Genomic DNA, 24,187 nt, shown 5'->3' with positions numbered 1-24,187 from the left:
ACACCATCATCAATGGAACTGTGGTCAATGAGTTCGTCTTTGACAAAGTTGTCCTTGGGGTGGCCATCACGGATGCCGTCGTCGGGTCAGCCGTCGACAATGCCGTCTATTTCATTGTCATCACTCCTCTCATCGTCACCGTTGTCGTCATAGCCATCAGCGCAGAACTGACTGCAGTCATCGACGGTGTAGTAGATTTTGCTGCCTTTGTCAATGGAGCTGCCATTGGCAGATCCTTCGACTGGGTCTTGTTGGTCATTGACGGTTTGTGAGGATTATGAGGCACTGAGGAAGAAGTTGAAGACTTCTTGTGAATAGAGCTAGTAAAAGGCTCAGAAAGGGCTAGTATTTCAGACGTTTTACTTGCTCTTGCCTTTTTTGAATCTGCCTTAGATGAGGTAGATGCCCAAAACGTCACAGGTGCCAGATGCGTCTGTTATGCAATTGGAAACGGCATTGTCAGGAGGAATATCCCAAGCGTCATACGCTGTGCCTAAAGTAGGCAATAGAGTCGGCATTGCACCACAGATTTGCTTCGTTGGTCAGAAGAATAATTTAGTCGATTATTCCAGTGACAGTGAGGAGGAAGACTTTGGTCAATTGGAGGTGGTGGAGTGTGCAGGCGCCATGGGTGGAGAACTGGCGTCGAATTAACCAAATATGCAGAGTGCGTTTTCAGACTGCCAAGAGGTTGTATTACCTCAGCCTAGAGGCCCCCCGCGGGCTTTGAATGACGCAGACTTTGGTTATGAGGAGCCCCATTCCTTTGGTGTTTCGTATGACTGTCAAGTGGTTGAGGGTGTTTTGTGGGATCAGCAAACTGGGGAAAATCCTAGTTGGGAGGGGGGTCAATGTGAGAGTGGGGTTGGCAGCAAAGATAGCGAAAGTTTCCGGAATCTAGGCCTCCGCCTCGCCACCCACGGGTGGATTTGGTTCTGGTTTTGGTCCACAGCAAGGGCAATGGGTTTGGGTGAACCATGCTGATATGCGCAAAAAACAATTTTCTGGTACTCCAGTGGAGCAGGTAAAAGGTAGGTATGGTGCGGTTCCTCACTGGAGCGGCGGGAACTTTGTGGCGGGCTCTGGGCCCATGTCTGAGGTACAGAGTTCTTTTCCTGTCACAGTGAAGCAAAGAGCGGCTTTGGGGTCGGGGCGAGTTTCTGGAAGTGAATCTGGCGCGGATTCTGGGCCATCGGCCAGGCGCTTTCAATGGAGGCCTGTGTCTGAGGTGACATATAATGATGTCGGCATTGGTTCTGGCTCTATGCCAGGCACGAGTTTTGAAAGTTCTGAATTCCGAAATGTGCATGATGATGAATATGACGATTTTGATAAAGAAAATGAAATTTATCCAAAAGATTGGGTGTCTTCAGAGGTGTCGGCTGGTTTGGGCGGCCAGGTGTTGGGAGGGAGGGGGGACGGACATCTCACCTCTGCTAGAGTATTTCAGAGATCTGGAGCGGTTCTCTCTTCAGAGCGTATGAAGCATGGCGGACATCATCAGCGTGATGGTCTGAAGGAATTTCATCAGAGGGCTTCACAGCTACCAGCAGGTAAGGCAGACTGGTGGGCTGCGTGGACACAGCCTTTGGCAGGCGGCCCAGGTGTTGGGCCTGTGGAGGGTGGAAATGGGGTTGGCAAAGGTCAAGAGTTGGTTTCAAGGGCGCAGGAGACGTCGCAGTCAACTTCGGGGTCTGTGGATCAGAAGGATGGGGCGGGAGGGGTGAGCCCGGTGTCATCAGTAAGTAGCTCGTCACACAGTGAGAATCCAGGGAGTGGCCATACAAAATTGCCTTATATGGGGGTGGCTATGCCCTTGGGCACTCATTTGTCACAGAGAACGAGGCAGAGGATTTGGAGCCACGATTATGTGGATATTTTCCGCCTTTTACATCGAGACCTGCAAGCCAGGGAGGGTTCTAAGGAGGAGGAGCTGGAGTTGTCCCGCTGCCCCAAGGTGCCAAAAACAATTGAGAATTGGACGGCTGCTTTCATTATTTACGCCAGAGTTTATTGTGAGCGTTATCCTGAAAGGGCAGTTTCACTTTTTAAATACATAGATATCATCAGAAGGGCACATTTACAGGCGGGGGGATATGCTTGGTTGAATTATGATGAAGAGTTTCGGGCTAAGGTGAGTCTTTTTCATAATAAGCCGTGGAGAGAGGTGGACCAAGAGTTGCGGCTGCAATGGTTGTCTGGGCACCCGTCTTCTAACACGATACATACGGCCAGTGGTTTACCAATAACTTATCGGCCCTTTCTGCAGCGTCCCGCCACAGTGGGGGTGGGTGGATTGGGGAGAGGACAGTTGCCTACCACGGGAGCTTGTTGGGGTTTCAATCGAGGCTTCTAAGTATGCCAATATTGCAAGTTCAAACATGAATGTGCACAGTGTGGGGGTAGACATGCCATCTTCCAGTGCTTTCCTAATCAACAACAAGGAGAACATGGGAGGGGACAGAGGGGGCGAGGTGCTCTGCCACCACTTATACCAAAAGGCTCCTACCCCAATTAGGCTGCAAGCGATGATGCGGTGCCTGGAGATATACCCGGATAGTGAGGCAGCAGTTAAACTGATTTGGGGTTTTCGGTTAGGCTTTCGTATTGGGTATCAAGGTCCTAGAGTGTTGCGCTGGGCTGATAACCTCAAATCAGCGAAGGAATTGCCGAATGTGGTAAGGATCAAATTGCAGAAAGAGTTGGAATTGGGTAGAATAGTTGGTCCTTTCTCACACTGCCCCTTGGCAAATTTGATGGTCTCGCCTCTTGGAGTCATTCCGAAGAAGGCCCAAGGTGAGTTCCGGCTTATTCATCATTTGTCCTGGCCGGAAGGGCAGTCAGTAAATGACTTTATATTCGGCGGTGTCTTATGCCTCAGTTGATGATGCTTTGCAGTTGGTTCGCAAGGCTTGTGCGGGAGCGCCACTAGCAAAATGCGATATTCAGGCAGCTTTTCGTTTGTTACCCATCCATCCCATGGATTTTGAGCTACTGGGCATGTACTTTGACGATGCATACTATGTGGAACGTGTTCTACCAATGGGATGTTCGATTTCCTGTTCCCTATTTGAAACCTTTAGCAATTTTTTGGAATGGTGTGTTGTTCATCGTTCTGGGCATGCAGCCGTCTGTCACTATTTGGATGATTTTTTGTTTGTTGGTGAGGCTGATACTGGGCAATGTCATAAGGTCTTGGCTTGCTTTCAGGATATGGCAGGTAAGTTTGGAGTGCCATTAGCGAAGGACAAGACGGAAGGTCCGACATCGAAATTGGTTTTCTTGGGTATAGAGATCGATATTGCAGAAATGGTGGCACGTTTGCCCTTGGCTAAGGTGCAAAAGATCAGGTCTTTTCTACAAGAAATCATTGGCGTAAAGAAATTACAGCTACGTCAGGTCCAGAGGCTTCTGGGTTACCTTACTTTCGCATGCAGAGTGGTTAGAGCAGGTAGAACCTTTTGCAGGCGCCTTGGCTTTGCGATGGCGGGGGCTTCCTTGCCCCATCATCACATAAGATTGACGAACAAAATAAAAGAGGACTTGCTTATCAATTTCAAAAGTGCTTTATTCGAGTATTACTCATTAAAGCAGACATACAAACATATAATAAAAATCAATTAAATTTACAAAGTCATTTAGACACAAGCACATAACAATTTTAAAAAACTATTACTCATCATAAACACGGGTGCAAAGTTCATTACTATTTAAAAATACCAAAATGATGATCACAGAGGCGGTATGATAAAAATCATTAAAATTCCATACCATTAAAATTTCATACCGATGATACATTAAATGAACCATTACAGAGAATAGACATAGTCTAGCAGTCTCTGAACAACTAAATAAACATTTACAGAGAATAAACAATAGTCTAGCAGTCTCTGAACTATTAATAAACTGTTACAGAGAATAGACAAATTTCTAGCAGTCTCTGAACTATTAATAAACTGTTACAGAGAATAGACAAATGTCTAGCAGTCTCTGGACAACTAGGCAGTGAGTAGTTAACCTACCAGCAATCTCTGCCTTATAACCCACGCCCACCCCAGGTACTTTGCGGTGGCTATTATGATCCAGTTTACAGAAGTAGATCTTACAATACACAGCGCTATCATGCTACTTTTTGTGCCTAAGTTCCTGCACATAGGGGCCAACCAAGCTCGCCTCGGTGCAGAATATACTGGGCAAGAGAACAAAAAGTGACCAAGAGTTTCGTTTCCTACCCCACAGACTGGACAAATAGCTACACCTCCTGATTTCCACTTAGATGTTAAATTGCGGAGGGGGAGGGAGCCAACCCGCAATTGGAAAAGCAGTTTCCTGTCCATGGGGTTCGATATGTAGTCCCAATACATTTCATAAATAGGGTACATCTTAACTTCTAGGAAACTGGTGGTCATGGACCCACTGGTAGTACTGAGCATACTCCTATTAACAACATATTCCCAAAAAATGTTTTTTAAAATAGACTTGGTGGGAAATGAAGCCCCAACTGGATCGGTCCGTAAAGCATTTAGTCCTAATTCGAACAATGCAATCTTTAATGTTTTAAACCATCTAATTTTATTATAACGATCAGCTTTAATAACATCAATGAACCCATCCGCATAGTGGGAGAGCTCCGGCGTGGTCCAGAGCCTACGCCAGTATAGAATCGGGCGTAGTTTGGCCATTTCCGAAATTTCTCTCCTACCAAGCTCATATCGCAAGGGCAATAGCGGACTGCTCTGAGGGGTACCTGTCAGAGTCCTAAAGAATTTGTTTTCTGAGGTTTGAAGTTCCTGCAAATTTTCGTGCCCCCATAGCTCCACACCATACAAAGCTGACCCAATTGATTTTGCCTCATATATTATCAATGGTGGTTTGATGGGCTTAGTCAGCGATTTCCTGTGTTCCTTAATAATAGTGCCAGCTAGTTGCTTGTGCCTTAATGTAGCAATATTGAGATGTTGATGCCACCTATTGTCATTTGAAATAAGGATCCCCAGGTAGGTAAACGATTTTACAACCTCCAGAATACGTCCACTCATGGAGATTTTGGATTTAAAATTTCTATGTGGATTAAAAACCATGAGTTTTGTTTTGGAAGCATTCACCTCCAGTCCTTGATCTACACAGAACTCATCAAATATTGCCAATGCTTTTTGCAGACCACTTGGGGTTTTGGATAAAATTAACGTATCATCGGCGAACATTAAAATGGGAACTTTTTCACCTGCGAGAAAGGGAGCATCCACTACCTGATATTGCATGCGGGAAACGATACCATTAATAAAAAGGGTGAACAGAGTTGGGGCCATCGAGCACCCTTGCCAAACCCCGCGCTCAACGGGAAATTCGGTGGTATCGTTACCGTACCCACCCCATCGGATTTTGGCATAGTTGCCATCGTGCAATCGCATGATCATAGTCAACAAGTCCCCTGGGACCCCTAGAGTCGCTAGCACTTCCCACAGTTTTGCCCTTGGTACCAGGTTGAAAGCAGCCCGCAGATCAACAAATGCTGCATACAGGCTGCCTCCGCCTAGCACCACGGTCCTCCACTGGATCAGTTGGAAACGAAAGACTTGATCCACAGTGCTAGTTGCCCTGCGAAATCCAGCCTGAAAGGGAGATAGACTGTTGTTATCATCAGCCCAATCGAGCAACCTATTAACGATCACTCGCCCCACTATTTTTTTAATAGTATCTATTAAACTAATAGGGCGGTAATTACAGGGCTGTGCGCGGTCTCCTTTTTTATATACCGGGATGATTACAGCACCCCGCCAGGTTACTGGGATATCTGCACCTCTAGCAATATTGTTTATTAGCAGGTGGATGTATTTGCACCATCTTTCAGTATCATTTAAAAAAACATCTGCTGGAACCCCGTCAATGCCAGGGGCACGACCACTTTGAACAGTTTTAAGGGCAGTCAGTATTTCGCACTGCATGAAAATATCATCTTCTGCCAATAAATAGGGCAAGCATCTACTATTTACAGACTGATCCCTGGAAGCATACTGTTCACTAAAGAATTTGACCCAGGCGTCCTGGGGGACATTGTTAGTACTAGCCTCTTCGAGCCTATCATGACCCCATTTGACTATATGCCAAAATAACCTAGAATGTTTTTGGTCACTTGCACTTTTTAGCTTGTTCCAATGGGCTTCATCCCAGTCTTTTTTCGCTTTAGCTATGCAATGTTTATATTGTTTCCTGGCAGTTCTAATAACCTCCAGGTTTTTATTCTTAATTGCATCTCCCAAGGAGGTTCTTGCCACCTTACAGTCGTGATTATACCATTTAGCAGCTCTGTAGGCACAGACCCTCTTTCTATTTACCGGTTTTAAGAAGTGACATTTGATTTCATTAAAGAGATCATCATGAACCTTGGTAGTGTTATTTGACTCGAAGAATACCCAGCCACTCCCTCGAGGGCCATTATAGCCTTATCAGTTGCCATGCTTATTTTTTCTAAAACCAGCGGATCTGTTCTAACGCTTGTCCACCTCAACCTGCGCATGTCATTAGTTGGTACAATCAACGGGGGTAAGGATTCAACACAAATACTAGGAGCAATAACATCAGACAGCCATCATTTGTGGAGAACACATAAAGGGTTGTGATCACTCTCGAGCCTTACCAAAACAACCATATCAGTAACAGATGACCATAGGGACATACTACATATGACATAATCAATGCGGCTCTTGTTTCTCCCGTTGTTAAAAGTCATGGCTGGTACTCTGTCTGACTTTGTCCGCCCATTCAAAGCCCTTAACCCTTGTTCAAGGCACATAGCATTTAAACCTAAAATATCCTCGGTGCAGCGAGTTATTGGGGTTGTATCAAGTGCGGGATGTCCCAGTTCTTATCTTCCTCCGCACCTAAGAAAGCCTCGCCAGTATCTAGTGGTTCAAATGTGCGGTTTAGATCACCTGCTATTATTATGTTATTCCCAGAAGAGTAGATTTCTAGAAGATTATACAAAGACAGAAGGACCCCTGATTTTCCTGCACTTCCACCTCTGGCGTATATATTATAAATGTCAAAGGAGGTGGATGAGTCACTCATGAGTCTAATGAGCTGAATGTCTTTTTGGTGGAGCTGCAGGTTTTTCACTACGACCTTTAGGGACTGGCGGACCCATATGGTGAGTCCCCCCATCGGACGCCCTTGGGGCCCTTAGTGGCCGGAACATAAAAATTCAAGTACCCCAGAGCAAAAACAGGATCACAGGCCCATGTCTCTTGAAAAATACAGACATCGTACTGGCTGACAAACTCAAACCATTCCCCGCAATCCATTTTGGAACAAAGCCCAGCAACATTCCAAGACAATAGGTTCCCAGTGGCATTTACCATAGTTGATTTAGAACTGTGAACAGACCCATTCAACATTGCATCATCAGTACCATTATCATTTATATTTGCAGTAATTAGTCCTGCTATGGCATCAAGGTTGTGTGTCACGTTTTGTGTACCTGTTGAACGACTGGGCTCCCCTGTTGTACGTGCAACCGAAGGAATTTGCAACAGAGGCATGGGATTGAATGGTTGTCAGTCACATGCATCTAGGTTTGAGAGGGCAGAAAATATGTTTTCCAGACCTAGACCCCACTCAGTAAGGCCAGAATTCTTACTGCCCCTTTTGGTTACAACATTCCATTTTGTTCTTAAGGTGCTTGAATTGGGGCCTCTGCCTTTCCGTGGATAGAAAAAGTCTAAAGTCAATGGAACAATGGAAGTAGATCTTCTCTGTGGAGGGAAGATATTAGGCAAGATGTTTGGCAAAACCTCGGGGTCAGAAAAGTTAAGCACGACACAATCCCCCTTGAATTTTTTTACCCTGTTCCCAATCCACTCAACCCTTCTGGCATTTACAAGTTCTTCGGATAATTGCTGCTTGCCCCAAGGAGATATAGCCATATTGTTAGTTAGCCATGATAAGGATTTATTTAGTAGTGATGATGTTGATTCAACTTCGCCAGAAGCTAGTGGGGGTACATTTGCAAGTACAAGAACTAGTGGCGAGGCTTCAACTACAAGCTCGAAAGACCCTTTTGAAATGTTAGATTCACCATTAAGAGGAGCAGAGGGTACAACACCAGAGGTACCATCAGGTGGGTTGATCAGTGGAGCTATTGGAAGGTTTGGCACAGCAGCAGGAGTCGATCCATTGGATTTGCAGGATTGTATTTCGCTCACTAATGGCTGGACATTGGACATGATGACTTCTGGGAGTTTTCCAACCTCCCCCAGGGTTTTTCCAAGTAAACCTTCCAGTTTGCTTACCTCGGCAGTTAATTTATCTATTTTACTTATCAGAGGTTTAACTATCCCTTTGATTTTTATGTCCATCAAGCTCCAAAGCTTCTGAAATTGGGTGTTAGAAAGCGTCACATAAGTTTCCCCAGTCAAATCATCCTCCTCTTCTTCAAGTGTTTTCCTTGGTGGCGTAGCAACTTTATTTTTGGCTGACCTTAAACCCCCCCGTTTTTGTATGGCTTTTCTTTTGCCCCCTGTAACTCTCGGGCAGGAATAGGGGCGGCAATAGGGATAGTGGACTCACTATTTGTAGGTGTCACAGTCACTACTTCGCTGTCACTATTTTCTTCAGTACTAGCTACTATGCCACTGGGCTGAATATTAATTGTATCCTGGAGAGAGTCATGTACCACACCAGGGAAGCTGCTATTTAGTAAAGCAAAAGAATCCTCTGGCTCTTTGTCTGCCAGTGGAGATTGTTTAGGTGAATCTAGTCCCAATGAGGACCTTCTGTCACTATTTATTTTCGCCACAACTTGGACAAGATAGTTCTCCATGGTGTTTGTAACTGGGGTTAGCTTTCTTCTGGGCATTTGTAAGGATGAATTGAGAACTTGGTGCAAGATGTTGGCTCACAAGAAACAAAAAGATATTTGTTTACCTGATATTCAGTAGTTCAGATAAACTGTATCCAGTAGTGGGCAGAGGAAATGTAGGGCAGAGTCCCTGGCCCAACCCAACCTAGTCCGACCTCGGACGGCCTCAGACGGCCCGCCCTTTGCCCGGGCTTCGCCCGGAGTCCCGCGCGACGGGGGTGACTGCAGATTTAAGCGCCTCCTGGCGCGCGAATGACGCGGCTAGCGCCGCAGAGGCTGCTGGGAACAGTAGTTATTGACCCTGCACCGCGCTCCGCTCGGTGGCCCGACTCCGAGGTGAAATTGGAGTCCGGCGGCGGGTGGGCAAAAACACAAGTGGCAAGAAATCCGATTAGCCTCACTATCACCCAGGGTTCGACCAGCGTCAGCAATTCTCTTCCTCAAAGACTTGCTTATATGGTTGAGGTTTTTGGATGACTTTAATGGAGTGTCTGCCAATTTTGTGGATGAAGACACGGTGTGGTAAGTACAAATTTTCTCAGATACTTCTGGAGCCCAGGGTTTTGGGTTGTTCTGGGAAGGACGGTGGTGTGCGGAGCTTTGGCTGGCTCATTGGTTGGAACAAGGTCGTAGCATCGCCTTCTTAGAATTTTTCCCGCTTTTGGTTGCATTGCAAGTCTGGGGTGAGGAGTTTAAGGATCGCTGTGTGTTGTTTCATATAGACAACATGGCGGTGGTGAGTTTGGTCAATGGGCAAAAGATGTGAGGGTTCTACAATTGATGAGGGCGTTTATGTTGCGAATCCTTCCGTTGAATATTGTTTTTAAGGCAAAGCATATTCCTGGGGTGAACAACTCAATTGCCGAAGCTTTATCTCGTTGCAATTGGCAGAGGTTCCGGGAGTTGGCGCCCAGAGCAGACAGACACAAGACAGCGATCCCTTCAAACATTTGGGACCTGGGGGAATGAGGATTGCAGAGCTGGTTGAGCGGTCTATAGAGGAGTACACAAGACGGAGTTACCAGCAAGCGTGGGCTGACTTTTTGTGTTATGCTTCGGATCGGGAGAAGGACGGTACAGCAGTGGACAGTGAACAGTTTATGGTAGAGTTTGTATTATATTTAATGGACAAAGGTTTGTCTCATACGACGATTTCAGGCAAGCTGGCAGGTATTTAATTTTACAGCCAGTTGTTGTTGGGGAAAGTAGTTCGGATGGGTTTCCTTTTGAGGAAAATGTTGAAAGGCTTTGGGAAAAACAAATTATATGCAAAACAGTTGAGGAATCCCATTACATTTGCTTTGTTGCGGCGGATTTTAGGAGTCCTGCCTGGTTGTTGTTACAATGAATGGGAGTTGGTACTCTTTAGGTTATGTATGGTGTGGCTTTTCTTTGGAGCGTTCCGTATCTCGGAACTACTGGGGTTAAGGAACCAAGTTGGGATTCAGACGTCGGATATTCACATCCTTGGGGACAAAATGTTACAGATAAGGTTGAGACAGTCAAAGACAGACCAAACAGGGAGTGGGACGTTGGTGAGTTTGGGAAGGAGTGGGGTGGTGGGTTGTTGCCCGGTTGTAGAGTGGGAATCATTTCTACAGTCCGCAGCGTTTCGTGATGGAACCATATTTTGTCATAAGAAAGGAGATCAGTTGACTTGTTTTCAATTTTTGGCAGTCCTGAGAAAAACTCTGGCATTGGTGGTGGAAAATCCAAAATGTTTTGGTACGCACTCCTTTAGAATAGGTGCGGCTACGGAAGCTGCTAAGTTGGGTTGGGGGAAGGAGGACTTGCAACGCATAGGACGATGGAAATCTAACTGTTGCTACAGATATGTGAGATTGTAATGTAATTGTCACTGGGTTTATATAGTAATGTTGGTTTTTGTATCACAGGTCGAGTTCTGGATTTCCCCCGCAAAAAGAGGACTTGGATTGTTGGACATTCCATAGTTAAATGGGCAGCAACTTTTGCTGAACAGCAAATTTGTGGACGAGGGTTAGGTTTGTATAGCAAAGATCATGAGGTGTTATGGAAAGGTGTGTGGGGTATGAAATGGAAGGATTTATTTCCATTGCACTCTAAATTAGCTGCGGATTGGGGAATACCAGACTTGTTGATAATACACCTGGGTGAAAACGATCTGGTAGACTTGTCTGGATTAACGCTCATTAAACAAATGAAGCTGGATTTAGCGGTAATTAAAGCCAATTGGGTGGGTACTCGGGTGGTTTGGACTGAATTTGTTTATAGACATCAATGGAGAGGTGCACGAGTACATGCGGCTGTCGAGAAAGCTCGCCGCAAGTTGAGCAGGGCTCTTAAAATTTTCTGCACAGCTATGGGCATAACGGTGCTGGCTCATGAGCATTTTTCCAGCGAAATGCTTCATTTATTTCGAAGTGATGGGGTACATCTGTCACAGATGGGGCAAGCATACTACCTCCTGAAACTACAGGATGCATTGGATAACTTGTGGTGTGTGGATTTATGGGGTTCACAGAAAGAAATATAAAAAAAAAACTTTGAGCAAAAAGCTGAACAATGTAAGCGCATTGGAGTCAGTTCGGTGGTGATGAGAGTTTGGGTGGGGCAGGAAAACTCGAAGGTTTTCCTGGGTGGCGTGTTTTTAAGGGATAGGATAATCTAGAGCGGATTCATCCTTTCTCTATGGGGAGGGGTTGGGAGGGTAGGTGGGGAAAGAAAAGGAAAGATGGAAATAATCTGGTTGATATGGAAAACAAGTTATGGATTGTTGGAAAAGAATAAAGCATTGGGGAATGGAAATGTATACAATTGGAAAAGGTTTTGGGGAAATCGTACAAGGTATTGTTGAATAAAGATAATGTTGCGGGGTCTGTCTTTGGCTGTCCTAGTAATAAAAGTGACCTTTTATGCTACTTAAGCAGAGTCGTGTGAGAATCCTTATTTGCGCGATGGGTCCCAGGGAACTTGGCACTAGCCGGTGTTCCCTTGGGGTATTTCGCGCAATGGGATTATCCTCATGCGACCTGATTGGATGTTCAGGCGGTGGGAGGGGCTGTCCAGGCGCAGGGAGGGAGAGGGAGGGCGACGTCACTCGATGCGGGTGAAGGAGCGGTGGCGTCGTGTTTTTGACCCACCCTGGCTTTGAAAGAAGTCGGGAAAGGTGTTCTTTGTTCTATGTTTTTGCTGTAATTTGTCCTGTTTATTGACACATCAGAGAAAAAGATGTCACTTTAAGGCACTAAGGACAGGCTCCTTTGTTATGTTTTGTTGGCGTGTTTTTAAGGGATAGGATAATCTAGAGCGGATTCATCCTTTCTCTACGGGGAGGGGTTGGGGGGGTAGGTGGGGAAAGAAAAGGAAAGATGGAAATAATCTGGTTGATATGGAAAACAAGTTATGGATTGTTGGAAAAGAATAAAGCATTGGGGAATGGAAATGTATACAATTGGAAAAGGTTTTGGGGAAATCGTACAAGGTATTGTTGAATAGAGATAATGTTGCGGGGTCTGTCTTTGGCTGTCCTAGTAATAAAAGTGACTGTTTATGCTACTTAAGCAGAGTCGTGTGAGAGTCCTTATTTGCGCGATTGTTCTGAAACCTACAGATTATGATCTTCTTATATGTACTAATGTAAAACATTTGAACCAATAATAATATGTTATGATTTGAAATAATTTTTACACGTTAGTACTTTGAAAATGCAGTAAAATGCCAGTTATATGTGATCTGTGAAATTCAACAAATCTCTTATTCTCAGTGCTTATAAGTTGAAAAGATTTTAGAATATTGACTCCCCTATGAAGTGTATATGTCCATTACTTTATAGTCTACATATTTGAATCTAACTTTATTGTAGCCCTACATGTTTTTTCTCCTACTCTGCTTTGTCTAACACTTGTGTGAAGTTTCTGTAAATGTTCAATGTGAAGCGAAACTGTGTCTTAGTTGAAGAGTTCTCACTCACTTATAAGGACTATTTGCAACAAAAGTTGTTACTTTGGGAACATCTGCTATGAGAACTGCCCTCTTATAATCACTCAGGTGCCTGTTGCTAAGGATCATTGTTTAGAGGTTTCTGTATACCGGATCATCTGACAAATTATGTGATCTGCACCACCTCTTCTTATAATTTGTTTCTTCCTTTATGTTGATTGACAACCATCCTATATAAACTGACCAACGGACTGAGTGGTCTGACATGATGAGGTGACTAAGGAGTGAAACTAGAGGATTATAATATATATTTATTTGAAGGAGAGTGATGAATGGACTGATTGATTGGCTCGCTCTGACTTTCCTGATCTGAACCAAACCTGATCCCAACAACTGTCTTTTGGGAACTTTACTGGACTCCATGTGTTTCCTTTCAGACTGATGCATACGCTGCTTGCACCATAAGTGGACTCTTTCTTGATGGGACATTACCCATGAGCTATTCTGGCTTATATTCTTGCTGAACTTTCCAAATCTCCTTTCTACTCATGGCATGCCCAAACTAATAAGATTACCCTGTACTCTTTATATTCTAAATGTTTATTAATGATGCACTGCCCTTTGAATATCTTTGACCAATTTTACTTTTAAATAAATCAGAGTCTATGTTTATCATGACTTGTCTCTTTAAGTTGATTGTGCCTTCCAACTGATTTATTAATGACAGGGAAAGATCAGTATAGAGAAAGCTCTAATCATAATGTACTAATGTTACTGTTTTGTATTGCTTTAAAAGTTTGCATGATTTTAGTTTGGCTAAATTTCTTTGGAATGTTTGGACTAGCAGTGATAATTTGTTATCTATATGGTCTGGGATTGAGAGTTAGATACATGAATTTAATTATTAATTTGTGAATCGGTTATCCAATTCTTGATCCTCGTTGGATATCCAGATGTTAGGTCTACAAATATCCAACCCCTCAGAGGCACAATACAAGATCCATCAGGGGATCAACTGAGTGTTAGAGAAGTAAGTCATTTTAAAGTGAAATATAACATTAAGGGCCCGATGCAGGTAAATCCCATTTACTGATTTTGAAATACCGAATTTTACCGATTCGGTATTTCAAAATCGGTAAATGGGATGTAGGTCCCAACATCTGGATTTGTTACCGAATCCTTAACAATTCTTTAATTACCGATTCGGTAAATACCGAATCGGTAATGCCCATTCATTCCTATGGGCTTTGAAGTCCATAGGAATGATTAGGCATTACCGATTCGGTATTTACCGAATCGGTAATTAAAGAATTCACAAGGGTGCAGGGGGTGTCACTTTGACACCCTCTAGCACCCCCAAAACGGGCATGTGTGCAATGTGGCACACAGACATGCCCTAAGGGCACGTCTGTCTGTCACATGGCACATGTGTACATGCACAGATGTGCATGTACACAGGAATCGGTATTTTACCATGGATTTGTATTCCATGGTAAAATACCGAATCTGTAAGCCATGTGCCAATAAAAAATTGGCTACCCACATAGCATTTTCGGTAATTTTACCGAATCGGTAAATATTACCGAATCGGTAAATATTACCGATTCAGTAATTATTACTGAATCGGTACTTATTACCGATTCGGTAATAATAACGATTCGTTAAAATTACCGAATATGTGCACCTACATCTCCCTAGCCCTTTACCGATCGGAAACGGCCGAAAATCGGTATTTTCTGCCGATTCCGATCGGTAAAGGGCTACCTACATCTGGCCCATTGAAACTAATTGATAAGTAAAAAGGGTCCCAGCATCAGCTGCAACAACAGTCTATTTGTGACATCACAGCTCATCTATAATTTGAAAATGCTACTTCCACCAACTGTAATAATATATTACAGTGCACTATGATGTTGTAACGCCTATTGCAACCGGAATGTGTGAACATCAACTCTCTGAGAAGAACATCAACAACAACCTACCTAATTAAATTGAAGGTTTGCGTTTCAGCTTATTTTCTATTTTTCTCTAGAAATGCAGTCACTGGCTGATGAGGAGTCATTCATGGCTCTATGTTTATTGCTTACATTCTACAGTCAACATTTATAGTAACTGAAAATACTTATGATATGTGTGTAACAAATTGTTAGCTACATTTTGGTTTGTTTTTACAGTACAGATCCCACTTGCATTCAACCATTTTCATGCCAAGAAGCAAAAGACTGAGGACTTGATAGGAGGCGGCTGGAATAGCAATGGTGTAACTATATTTTATAAGAAATAAAATGTTTCAAGTCAGCACAGAGTTCAGTAGGCAAATAAGGAACTATGCGGTCCTTTTGAGTTTGGCAGTACGCCTGCCTGGCCAAACTCGCAATTCATCCACTATTATTTAGAGTTGGGGTAGCGCTTGGTTTACACCGGTAAAGCTTCGGCTGGCTGAACAATGTAAAAACAGGACCTGCTGGCCTGTATGCCACAGGGAAGCTTGATCAAAGTGGTGCTTACCCCCACCCCAGTTTACGGTGAGGTAACTGTATGATTTTCCTTTTTATAGGATACGATGCAAGACCCTCGATAAAATGAGCTGTGGCCCCATGTGCAGGGAGAAAACCCAATGTGTATCATGGCTATTATTTCTTTGTTTAGTGAAAACAAATTCACACTTTTGAAACTGTCCTGATTGGGCATATCTGACATGGAGCATCCTCAGTAAATAATCGGTGTGTTCAATGAGCACCTGCAGCAATGCATACACTGAGACCCAATGTTTGCCAGGTTGGCATATCTAAACATGGCAGGTGGTCCTCTTTGGGATTCGAAGTCATGGTGAACATTGACCTGTTGGATTCTCAGGTAGCGCACCAGGATCTAAGTGAGTTTTTCAGGCTTCTAGATGATTCTTTATTTGGTCTCAAATAACTCACTGGGGACAGCGACTTGCAAGATTATTATTATGTACAATAAGTAGTATTTGATTACATATATATTGACATGATTTTCATATCATGTTATCTTTTGATGTGGCTAATGATCTATACCTTTCCTTTACTTCCCTTTAACAAAGTTAGAGAACTTTGTTGGAAGTTATGGTTCATAAGTCATACACATTATACTGTCCAACTCTCATTTGGGCACAGGCTCCATCCCACGCTAAGGGGGGTGGACAATAAACAATGACACAAATCATAAGAAGATATAATGAAGAGTGTGTATTTTACACCACACAATACTTTCAGGAAGAAACTCACTAAACCAGACCTAGTGGCATGGCACAACAATGTCTACCAGGACTAAACAGGGTCCTACCAATGCCTTTCTCGCCCGCTGAGTTGGAAGCACTGACGTGTCAGCGGCCAGGCATCACTCACAAATTGTCCCATGGGCTTTCAAGGGAACTGCATTGCAGAGATGGCCTGGGCCCAGGATATCCCCAGCAATCTGATCACTCTTGGTTCAGGACTGGTTTGGTCCTACCTGCTGAACCATTGGACTCCCTCTGCTCCTGTGTCCAGTAGACTGGACCTACTAAATGGTTCTCCGGGAATGCTTCTTTACTCTCTTCCTTCATCAATGGAGTTGCTGGGCCAAAGCCTGAGTCTTGCGTTTACCTTAAGTGATTGCTTAATCTATACTCTTTTGAATCACTTAGCACACTCATGCTTCAGCCATACACTACTGCACTGTTGCAGACACTTTGACAATTGAACATCCACTTTTATTGACACTAACCCAGCCACTAACTCTACTCACACCACCACCTAACTAGCCCACATGTTCACAATACAGAGATGTGAGCAGAGGGCTGGCCCCTAGTTACAGTTCAAAACATGCCACGAGGAAGTGGATCCTCACAGTCATTACTTCCAGTAAGTATTTAAATGAAGTGCACTGCCTTCATGGTATGACTTTCATGGTGATGGCAATATTCCCCATGAAGCCCTGGTCACTATTATCTCTTTCCGAAAAACCCACTAATGATCATCCAATAAACAACCTTACCTTGTGTTTATTTATGAGATTCAGAGTTGCAGGCTCATCCTTGCCATAGTCTTTACTGGTCACAAGTGGTCGCTTCTCCGCCACCCAGTTGTCAAAGTCAGATGTTTCCGAAAGGAACTTAAAAAAATAAAACAAAGACACCTCAATGTGTAAAGATCATATAGTCTTATGTATATGTAATAACATACTTAATATTAAGTAAAGAAGTTACAGAAGTATTCCAACATTAGGTAGCAACTACACTTACTCCTCATAAGCCTCAGGGGTGTAGACATAGTTGAATAAATCTGCCTATGGAGATGAAAGACAGTTGATGGACCAAGCAGCAAGGCAATGAGACCATTTCTGGGAAGAATGCATTTCAGGGGCTAAGCTATACTGCAACAATGATCTTCCAAATGATTGTTTCCGTAATGAATTCGGAAGGAGAGGTTGATAATGGCAGCCGGCAACCCTAACCATGTAAATGAACATGAATGGGCTAAACTTTCCATAGGAAGAGCATTTGTTGTTTTTGTTTTGCTTATAACTTTGGTGCCGTATGAGGAATATTCATGAAACTTACCAAACAAAGTTCATCCACCTCAGCTCCTTCCAGGAGAGCATTGGGATGATAAGTCAAATGAGAGCAGAGAAAAAAGGGAGTCCCAAAAATACAATTTCCCCGGCAAATTTCCGTAGAGAAAATTAAACAACAATATAGAAATAACGGTTGCACAAGCTTAAACCAAATTTGGCAGAAAGCTATGGGCCATATGCATGAACGCATTTTCCCATAGACACAGAATGGGCAAAACCCTTTGATGCATCTGGACCTATATCTTTACCCAGAAAGCATGTTTTGTGTGATTAGCTGTAAACCGTTAAGTAGTGTTGGAGAAATTAAGGTACACAAAATAGAGATGTATTGACAGTTGAACCCTCAGGAGCGCCTCAGGAGTCCCATTGGACCGGGCATTTAAAAAATATAGCATTGTTATTGGCCAAGCAGACTTTTTCTCCCATTGCTAATTTTGCTCCCAAGTCCCAGAGATTGGTACCACAGAAGTCAGCTATCTGATTGGTTCGCCGCAACATCAGATAAAATGTTGTGGCTACCATTACAGGACACAAGGACGCGGTCCCCGTGTCCTGAAAATATTTCTAAATTACCATATAAGGGGAGCAGGGTAGGGGTACAGCCCAAAATCTTTTAAAATATTGGAGGGTCGCTGGAATCCCTCAGTGTTGCTGCGGGACTGGAAAATGAACTATAACAATTCATGGGGTAGGGGTCTGTGTGGGTTTGACTGCCTGCAAGATGTTGGGCTCAGGGCCAGAGCTAACTAGGACTTGTGTCCATACCATGCTCTGCTTATGAGCTCACAGATCGCATCACTCATTACATATTCAGTGGCATCATTGATGATATCACTGTTAACAACTCAAGTGATAACATTGATAATAACACTGAGCATGGTGGGTGCACAAGTTCTAGTGATTTAATTTGAGATGGCTTATCTCAGAGGCAATGTGTAAAGCATTTGTAAAAAAACACACAGTAACACAGTGAACATACTACAAAAGGAAACCACACCAGTTTTAGACAGAAAATATTTATCTGTGTAAAACAAGACCAAAACAATACAAATCCAACATACAGTAATCAAGATACGAATATTGCAAAAATAGACTTAAAATACACTTCCCTTGAAGTTGATAGCTCTGTCTGGGGTGTCCTGAATAAACAAATCCAACAGTTCAGGCCGACGGGAGTGTTACTGGGCAGTTATGGCGTCGTGAAGACCCGCAAACAGTACCTTGTTGCAGATTGAACTCCCTGAGGTTGAAGTTAGGAGCGCCGGCAGGCATCGGGGCCTCGGTGTGAAGTGGAGCGGCGTGCAGTTCCCTCAGGTCGCAGTGCAGGCAGTGGCTCGGTGACGTCGTCCAGCGGCTTCGGTGAGACCAGGGCTGCGATGCAAAGAGGGAAGGTGCTGGCAGGTCATGGTGGAAGCAGCGTTGTCGCCGTTGCTGAAGCACTGTCATCATCAATAGACGATCAGGAGTCGATGGTGCTAGTGGGCCAGGCTGCAGTGTGGGATGGGGCGGTGCATTGTGTAACTTATGAGTGTTACCCACAGATCGAGCAGCGAGGCGGTGTGAAGTGTGAAGTGTTGTGCCCTAAGATCGCGGTGCAAGCAGTGCCCATTGGGCAGCATAGGTGGTGGCGGCGGTGATACCAGGGTTGCTGTGATCTCTGTGGTACCAACAGGTCACAGAGCCAGCAGTGGCCTTGTTGACAGCATCAGGTTGCTTTTATTTCTATTGCAGCACAAGACATGCAGTTCCCAGTGCTGGTAGCAGATGATCTTAAAGTCTTTGCTGTTCCTGCGACTTCTTGAACAGAGGGCAAGCTCTACCTCAAGCCTTTGGAGAAACTCAGGAAAATAAGTTACAGAAAGTCCAGTCCAGTCCTTTCACTGCCCAAGACAGAAGCAGCCACGCAGGCCGGCACAGCAAATCACACAGCGAAGTGATAGTTCTTCCTAGCAGCTTCTCAATTTTTTCTTCTTGGCAGTTTCCTTACTCAAAAGAGTTCTAAAGCTCTAGGGTCAGGGTCTCAATATTTATACTACTCTTCCCTTTGATGTTTTAGGCAGAAAGACTCTGAACTCAGTAAAAACCAACTCTGTTCTCCCTGGTCCAGCTTCACTACAGGATGTGGAGACAGCATTGTGCAGAGCAGACACAGCCTGTTCAGGCGCTGGTGAAAACTTCTCCCACCACTCTAAATGCAGAAAGGTCTATTCAGCCTGGCTATGAGACACCCAGGAAAGGCAGGACACACCTCAAGCCCCCTTCTAACTGTTTAGTGTGAACGCCCCTCCCCATCTACTGTCACTCCAAAAACCAGACGGTGAATACACAAACAGGCAAAGGCACACAGGACGGAAGAAAATGACCACTTTCTAAAAGTTGCATTTTCAAACCCACAATTTAAAACCAATCTTTACTAAAAAATGTGTTATAACATTTTGAGCTCATGGAGTCTAAACTCCATTTCTATATCTTTTTCCAATTGAAAGGTACACTTGTAAAATGTTGCAAGTCAGCTCCAACAATCACCTATGGAAAGACAGCCTTTCAATTGTGAAAAACAAAGTTGGCTGTATTTTGCTACCAGGAAATGTGAAAAACACATGGCTACATGTCCTACCTGTCACATACAATGCACCCTGCCCATGGGGCTACCTTGGGTCTACCTTAGGGGTGGTTAGGGAAGGTTAGGGCCTGGTAAGTGGAAGCACTTGCCAGTTCGACATGGCAGTAAAAACTGTGTGCAGACACTGTAGGTTTGCAGGTCTGAGACACCTTTGTGTGGGTGGCAAAACCAGTGCTGCAGGCACCCCGAGTGGGATGTGTATGCCCAGATTTGGGTCCTGTGCTCTCCATGCCACTGGAGTCAAGCTATCCTGGCTGTTGAGGGGTGCAAGCCGAAAACCGGTCCTAGGATGCTTGTTTCCTGTCCAGGGAGCGGCAATTCGGGCTGGACTGTTCCCATTGGTTGCAGGGTCAAGACTGATTTGCATATGGCTGGGTCCAAACTGGAATGGCATGGTGAGCAAAAAAACGATGGATTTAGGCCCAGATCCTTGTACTGGGGTGAATGTATGACATTGTTCTCCATTCTGTCCATCCATTATTCTTTTTGCAGGCCTACTAGCAGCATTTGATTTACATGCCCTGGGCACACACAGCGCACTGTACTAGGGACTTACTAGTAAATCAAATATGCCAATCATGGAAAACCAATCATAACACAACTTATAGTAGGATCACTTACACTTTAGCACCGAATAACAGTGAAAAAGTGGTGAGACACTAAACCAGCAAAAACTAAGTCCAGTGTACCATAAAAACCGGAGGTCAGATAGCAAAAATATAGGGGAAACACATTAAAAGATGGCAGGTCTAACAGAGTGGATATCTTCTTTTGTGTGCTTTTAAAACTGTTTTGTTTTTCAAATTTACGCATTTTTGAAGTTTTCAACTACTGCTTTTATACATCATTTTAATCTTTTTGTTTTTTTCATGTTTTATAGCTTTTAACAAATGTTTTTGATTTTTTTCATATTCTTTTGAACTTTTTCCTGTTTTTATTACTTTTATTTTTTCTTTGTGCTCTTTTTTCAGGTGCTGTTCCAAAGCCCTTAAATATATTCTACTGATTACTTTAGATAGATATCTTTTATTTCGGCAACCAAGCCATACAAAGTTTACATAAATAAGATCAATAGCAAAAATCATCATACATACAGAATTATTGTACATGGGGAGATACAGATAAAACAATCTTAAAAAAGAAGGAAATAGCACAGCTAACAGATCATTATTAATGTAATTGATCATAACCGTATCATTGCTATATTTCCTTATAAAATGAGAATGTTTCCTCTTGTATGACAAACAATCTAAAAAGAAAAGATTTCATATAGTTACGTATAAAACACGTTCATATATCAGTCAAAAAACAATTTGTAAAAAAAGAGCAGCAAACGCGATCTTGGCTACAGAGGGAAAGAGGAGCAGTATCTCAGATGTCTTGTGTCCTCTCTTTCTTGTGATTGGGTAGCAGCTCTTCCTCTGGCGGAATTCGCATACAATAACAGCTTGCATTCCGCCTTGGGAATGACTCCTTTCTTCTGTTCGATGGGTTACCACCCTAGGGCATTATCCATCCAGCCTACGGGGCATGTGCTAGCCATAGACGATATGTGTAAATCATTGAGCTCTATTTGGGACATTGCACGGGATAGGTTGCAGGAGGCCAAGGATACCATGAAAGTGCAAGCCGATAAACACAGGGCGCCGGCTCCCTCCTATCTGGTGGGTGATCCGGTGTGGTTGGCCACTCGGAACCTTAGGATACAGGGGTCACGGAAATTGCAGCCTCGTTATGTGGGTCCCTCTTCAATCATCAAAGTGATCAATCCAGTTGCGATAAAGCTTGAGCTGCCGGAGTATTATAAGGTGCATCCAGTGTTTCATACATCATTGTTAAAGCCGTATGTAAGAACTACACAGGTGATGCCACCTCCTCCCCCTTTGAGGGTAGATGGTCAGGAGGAGTTTGAGGTTAATGCCATCCTGGACTCAAGGCGTAGGAGCGGCTGGTTGTATTATTTAGTAGACTGGAAGAGATACACCCCTGAGGATAGGATTTGGGAACCAGCGGGGGGGGGTACATGCTCCCAGGTTGGTTCGTCTGTTTCATGTGCGGCATCCTATTAAACCCCGTCCTGTGGGGAGGACCTTTGGGAGGAGGAACTGTTAGGATATAGTCAAAATATCTTTATTCGATTTAGTTAAAAATCATAAAAAGAGGGGCGGAGCCAGGCCGGCGGCCAAGATGGTCGCCCGGGCTCCCGGCTCCGTCGACCTTCTTCCCCCGCCGCCTAACCTACTCTGCTTTCCTGCTCGGCTTCGGTGCCACAGCCTGTCGCAAGGTGTGGGGTTCGGCTGAGTCCAACTCCGTGAGATTTCGGTGCCCCGTAGCCGGAGATACGGTCCCCGTGGACTGTGGCCTACATGGACTTTGCAGCCGGGACCCCGAGTACTGCCGCGGCCGTTTTAGAACGCAACAACAACGGCCACAAGGACCCGGAAGTTGCCGGCCTGCCGCCGCGGAGGGCAAGCTCACTTTCATGACTATGTTTCCAGCGCTCATTCTCTGCAGCCCGGAAGACGAGGAATGCCTCATCACTCTCCCTCCCTCTGATTGCACCTGGACGGTGGTGTGAACCGACTTCAGCTAATTGCCTCCCCACTGGAACTTGGACTGATCAGCGCAACAACATTACATCCGCGCCATAGCTGACCTGCTCCGGCCGCGATACGGAGTGCTTGCTACACTTTCCTCGATTGAAGGGGCTTATGCGATACTGTCAGCGGAACGTAGGGGATGGCGCTCACACGTCGGTGCAGAGCGGAGGTATTGTTTGCGCTTTGACTGTGTGTGGCGGTGAGTGCTGGCGGCTCTGGTGTTTTGGCTGAGCGGTGCTCGTCCTGTGATGATGGTGATTCGGCGGAAATGACCCGGCTGCGGTGGTGGATGTGTGCACTGGAGTCTGCGGGGAGAGATCGAATACCCCCGACATGTCATTCACTACGGGACTGCTTCCCAGTGCTGCTACAATGGCGAGTGGGCCCATAGCCATTCACGTTTCTGGGAAACTTTGTTTATGTGGCCCCCGATATGTTTGACCGTGTAGACACTACTTCCGAGAGCTGAGGCAGCTTTATCGTTGGTTTGGAGGTGATTGATGACATGCGGGACTTTCCAGCTCGCCTCCAGTGGACTGCTGCCTTGTCGCCTGGCCTCATGGACATATGATCTCCTTTTGTACTCTATCAGTGGTGCCTTTGTCCTTCGCCTAGTTCTGCGCTGTGGGTCCCTGACACTGTGAGAATACTATTCTTCTTGCGCAATGTCCTGTTCCTCCGACAATGAACAACTGAACGATGATGGATGGCTTTCAAACGTGCACTATTCCGTGTTACTGCAAGACTTCCGACCTTTTTTTCGAACTGGCTGATTTCCATCTTGATTGCCTGTGTTTACGTGACTCATTAGTGACTGGGTTCTTGGAGCTGAGTGGGGATAGATGTCCTGTTTAAGATGGCGTCTTTGATGCTCTGTTTTTCCTTCAGTGCTATTGCAATGCCAAGTGGCGGCGGGAGGGGGTGGGGGGGGGGGGGGCAGGGACCTGTACTGGGGACCCCCCAAGATTTCTTCTCCTATCATGGGGCGCTAGTTAGTCTTATTCTTTACACCCTTTTCTTACTCTTTGTGGAATATTGTCCTTTCTCTCTTCTGTTCGTCTCTCTTCTATATTTCAGGTTTATACATGGGCGACAGGCACGCTGCTCGGGGGGTAGGCCGTAGCCGTAGGCAGGGGTGCAGGGTGGGGGGAGGGGATTTCTGTTCTTTCAGTTTCTATGGCCCGTTTTCTCTTTGTGATTCTTGTTTTCTGTACTTGTTCCTTTGTTCTTCTTTTCCTGGATACTGATTAGGGGTAACTCACCGTGCATTCTTTTGGGTTCAATACCAGGGGTGGATGTCTTATTCCTGCATTGCGGTACAGCGGGTAGTCACTGTTTAGGTGTGGGGCTTGTTCTAATCGTCTCTCCTGAATATTTACATTTGTGCTTCCCCCCCACCTACGGTGGCCCTGACTGTGAATATCCTGTTTTTCTGTGACACCCCTGAATTGAGATGGCTTAATTGTGCGGCATCAGATCCTGCTATTCTTAATTTTAAAAGAAACCTTGTTCCATCCTGCTGTCGTGCTGGCGACATGTTCCTCTAAGTTGCATCATTGATCCTTTAGGGCGTATTCTCGTATTGCTTACAATTTGCCTTGTTTG

General features: G+C 44.6%; 1 protein-coding gene across 1 annotated transcript in view; it reads right to left on the bottom strand.

Moving 5' to 3' along the window:
* Positions 1-24,187, bottom strand: part of SPTBN5 (spectrin beta, non-erythrocytic 5) — a 2,284,272-nt gene that overhangs the window by 1,444,388 nt on the left and 815,697 nt on the right. The window contains exon 28 of the mRNA XM_086937224.1: positions 16,781-16,897. Within this exon, the coding sequence (XP_086793350.1) occupies positions 16,781-16,897 (117 nt within the window). The remainder of the gene's footprint in view (positions 1-16,780; positions 16,898-24,187) is intronic.

Source organism: Lissotriton vulgaris, chromosome 9 (assembly GCF_964263255.1).
Source record: "Lissotriton vulgaris chromosome 9, aLisVul1.2, whole genome shotgun sequence".
Classification (NCBI taxonomy): Eukaryota; Metazoa; Chordata; class Amphibia; order Caudata; family Salamandridae; genus Lissotriton; species Lissotriton vulgaris.
This window is presented reverse-complemented; position numbering and strand designations above follow the sequence as displayed.